Source organism: Ailuropoda melanoleuca, chromosome 12, assembly GCF_002007445.2.
Source record: "Ailuropoda melanoleuca isolate Jingjing chromosome 12, ASM200744v2, whole genome shotgun sequence".
NCBI lineage: Eukaryota > Metazoa > Chordata > Mammalia > Carnivora > Ursidae > Ailuropoda > Ailuropoda melanoleuca.
In genome coordinates, this window is record NC_048229.1 from 11,125,193 (window position 1) to 11,129,206 (window position 4,014).

Here is a 4,014-nt window from a genome sequence, read left to right on the forward strand (position 1 = left end):
ATCGACGTGAAAAGGGAGAGCGAGCCTAAAACGAAAACGTCCGCAGTCCTCGAAACGTATTTTTTTGGTCGGACTCGTGTGGGAACCGCGGACTTAGGGGGGGAAAGAGCATTCTTTTTCCATTAAAACTTAAGTATCTGAAATTGCTATTCTACCCAATTCTAATCAGCCCTCTTTCCGTCTCTCGTTTTGCTCCCTAATTTAAAGGAAAAGTAATTTCAGACTGAAGCGGCTCCCTTCGCCCCAGTAAGGGACTTTTGTTTTTAGCTTTGTAACTTGAGTGACAGCTCATTTGGGTTCCGTGGGGGCGGTCTTAATTACTTAAAGGCGAAGGGAAGGGGGACAGAGGAAGCAAGCAAGGACAGAAAAGACTCCTCTTGCAGGAAAGTTTTCTAAAGAAAGCACTTAACACAAGGCCCAGAGACATTTCAATAAAAATTTATTGAAATTTCAATGATGTTTTTAAAGAGAGGGGAAGAAATACAGAAAACCAAAGAACTCATCAATTATAACAAAATATACCTTCGTGAATTTTTGTCTTTAAACCATCTCTCAGCACCTGACTTGTGAACTGTGAATATCTCTCTATAGGCACCAATTCAAAACACCATCAATATTGAAGACAGTAGTCAATTCCACTTCGTTTTGAAGAAATCAGACTAGCAAATACAAATACAAAAGAAAAATTAGAAAGTCAAACCACAGCCTCTGCACTCCCCTCCCCCCCACCCCCCCAAGCAATCTCAGAACCACACTTGGGGTGTTATACTTTAAGGAAATTTACAGTGAGCGGGGAAGTGGCTCCACCTCCCCTCTTTGGGGTGAAATGGACACTAAAAAAGAAACGATTTTTTTTTTTGCAGACAACTCTGTTTGAAAAGTGTGTTGGTGTCGGTGCAGAAAGTGTGTTTTCTAGTTTTGAAAGCGATCCTGTGACCTTGAAATAAAATCGACGAAAGGAAAATAAGAACACAAAACCTGACAGCTGCGACCCTATTTACATAGAGCTATGTACAATGTCAATAAATTAAAGTTTAATTTTCCGAGCATTCATATTCCACCTATTTACAAGAGTTATCAAATAATTACATAAATACTTTGTCTAATAGTCTCGCTTCTTCTTTATTATTTTTCTTAAAACCTTGTTATTGCATATACAGGAAAGAGAACTGTCAAAGAAGGACATAAATCCTGCTACAGAGCTTAGATAAAATAAATTCACTTTTTTTTTGTTTTCCCCACCCCTTCCCTTTAAATCCTCCCCCTTGGGGTTGCCGATTGGAGGGCAGAGAATGGGGGGGGAGGGGAGAAGGTGTGGGGTCATGTTCTTTTTCTAAAAGCAAGCAAAATAAAAACCACAAATACATTACTGTGGAACATGCAAGAAGAGACCTATAGCGGCTCTTAAAACATCACAAGAATATTAAAAAGACACAGATTTCCTTAATAGAGACCAAACAAGGATGGCAATGACTTCCCTCCCCAAACAATGCTACTCCGTAATTTATTTAGAACTGATATGCAAGTCACTATAAAGTTTTTAATCTTCACAAAGAGACTCATGTTAATGTACTCGTTGTCCCCAGTATATATTTTTTAAATTTTGGTTGTTTTTGTTTCTACTTGACACGGTGAAGGAAAAAATATATAAATCTGCACTGGGGGAGAAGCCTTTCAACACCTCCCCTCCTGGTGGGCCTGGCTACCTTTTTCTTCCCACAGCTCCCAGACCAGCCTGGCTGGAGGTGCTCTGGCCATAAAAATGTTTTCACTCCCACCCCAATAGCTCAATGCAACAGACATTTCTGAGCCCCAGAAACTGAGCCAGATCCCGGATATATAAACCACGCCAAGAAGACAGGGCCTGTTTCTAGCACATTCTCTAGAGGGAGTCCGGCACCCCTTCCCAAACAGGACTGCACAAAGGAGGGCCAACCCCACTGCACGCCCGTGGTTTATTTTACATCCAACAAAGTGCACTGCAGACTGGACTGGACTGGAATGAAGAGATTTTTCTGGGGAGGGGTTTACGGAGACCCGCTGCGGGACCTGTCCGGCTTGGCTTCCAAGCCGCTGACCAGCCGCTGTATGCTCTGCAGTTCGCTGGTGGCCCCCTCCTTCTCCAGGCAGAGTTTGGGCGACAAGGACACAGAGCTGGAGGAAAGCGTGGAGGAGCGGCTGTTGAGTTCCGAGCCTGAGTCCACGGCCACCGAGGCCGGGCTGGCGGCCAGCGCGGTGACTTTGCCGTCCAGGGGCCCCGCGGCCGCGGCCATGGACGGCAGGGCGGTGGTGAGGAGACTGCTGCCGTCGGGGACCGGCACGGGGATGGAGTAGGGGCTGTAGCGCAGCCGCGGGCGCATGGTGTTCAGGTTGAGGAACGGGTGGCGGTGCACGGAGCTGGAGGCTGCGGCCGACGACGCAGCGGCCGCCGCGGCCATGTACGTGTAGGGGTAAGGGAACAGGCTTCCGAAGGGCGACATGGCCAGGCCCTGCGGGGGGAGGGGGGGGAGAAACGCAGGCAGTGAATCCGCCGAGCAGGGTCTGCGCGATGGGGAGGAGCCAACCTCGCCCGTCCATCTCCCCTCCCCCCACCGCCAACCCCACCGCCTCTACCTTCGGACCTCGGGCAAGTGGGGGGAAGCACTCCACTGGACTCCCTATGCCTCAGCCTTTCTTAAGGGGGGAAAAAAATCTAGGGAAATACTAAATAGCTCACATACTGATCAGGACTTGGGATATTAAATGAGCTGACGCGTGCACCTGGCCAATAGAACTGCTAGAAATTCTCCCACTGGGGGGTCAGTTGTTGCACCTGTTAAATGGGGCTGCAGTCTAGTTCAGCCACAGCTAAGGTAGCTGGGTGAAAACCACGGGGCATAAATTGTGGGGCATGCATTTCTTTCATTCTTCCTCCCCCACCCCCAACACTGCCCTCCTACTCTAATTCCAGAAGTTTCTCAAATGAAAAAAAAATTCAGAGACTATTCTTGCGTTAAAGGAAATTGGGGGTGGGGGCAGCAAAAGACGTTTGCTCTCAACAGAGACAAGGAAATCATCCAGCCTGATACACTGGTATTACAGGTGGAGAAACTGACGTAGGCCCCAGGGGTGCAGGAAGTCCCTCAGTGGCAGAAGCAGAATTTAAAATGCAGGCACCCCAAGCCTGGGCTAGTTCTCTCTGCCCCTTGCCTTGGGGTACCATTAATACTTGTGTTCCCAGGCAGCCCCTCGCCCACCTATCCGCTGCCCACCGAGGACAAGGTCTCCAGGAGGGGCTCGCAGAGAGGACAGCAATGGGAAAAGGCCAGAAGCCAACCCTGTTCTCAGTTTCCTCCTCCCCCCAGAGGGGAGGACAACCCTGCTTCTTGGCTCAGAGAAGGGAGACGAATGTGCAGAGACAAAACAAAGGCAAGGGCGTGCAGAAAACCCCACAGAACCTTTTTTCGCCGGGTTCAGAGCGTTTCCAGCGGCCCGGGACTTCTCCCCAGCTGCCCTGCACCCCAGCACAGCTGTCTGAACCACACAGAGGCTGCCAGGCCTGCCACAGCCGAAGCCTGCCCCTATCCTCTGACATTTCCCACACGGGTGCAAACCGTTAACCCTTTGGGAGACAGGGGACAAGCTTCCCACTGGGAGGAAAGGTTCAAGACTCAACTCCCACCCAAAGACCATCAGCGCCCCTCCCCAGGCCGTGGGCTCCCCCTTGTCCGATTCCTGGTGGCTGGCTGGCTAGGAGCCATTTAAGAGATAAGAGACATTTCCACTTTGAAGCTAAAATCAGGCCCTGGAGTCAGACTGCCTGGGGTAGAGTCTCTGCTCCACCACTTACCAGCTGTGTGGCTTTGTATAGTTACTCAACATCTCTGGGCCTCCTTCATCTATAAACTGGAGATGACAATAGGGCCGCTGAAGTCAGAATAGACCAAGTGCAGGTAAAGCTTAATTATTATTACCACCTACCTACTCTACTACAAACAGCCCTGAACCTAGGGAAAATTTTTTTAAGTTTTTGGG

At 49.4% G+C, this 4,014-nt stretch overlaps 1 protein-coding gene across 1 annotated transcript in view; it reads right to left on the reverse strand.

Annotated features, from left to right (window-relative positions):
* Positions 1–443: 443 nt before the first annotated feature.
* Positions 444–4,014, reverse strand: part of TBX3 (T-box transcription factor 3) — a 13,544-nt gene continuing 9,973 nt past the window's right edge. Inside the window, 1 exon segment of the mRNA XM_034637976.1 lies at positions 444–2,609. Coding sequence (XP_034493867.1) covers positions 2,028–2,609 — 582 coding nt within the window. The 3' untranslated portion in view covers positions 444–2,027.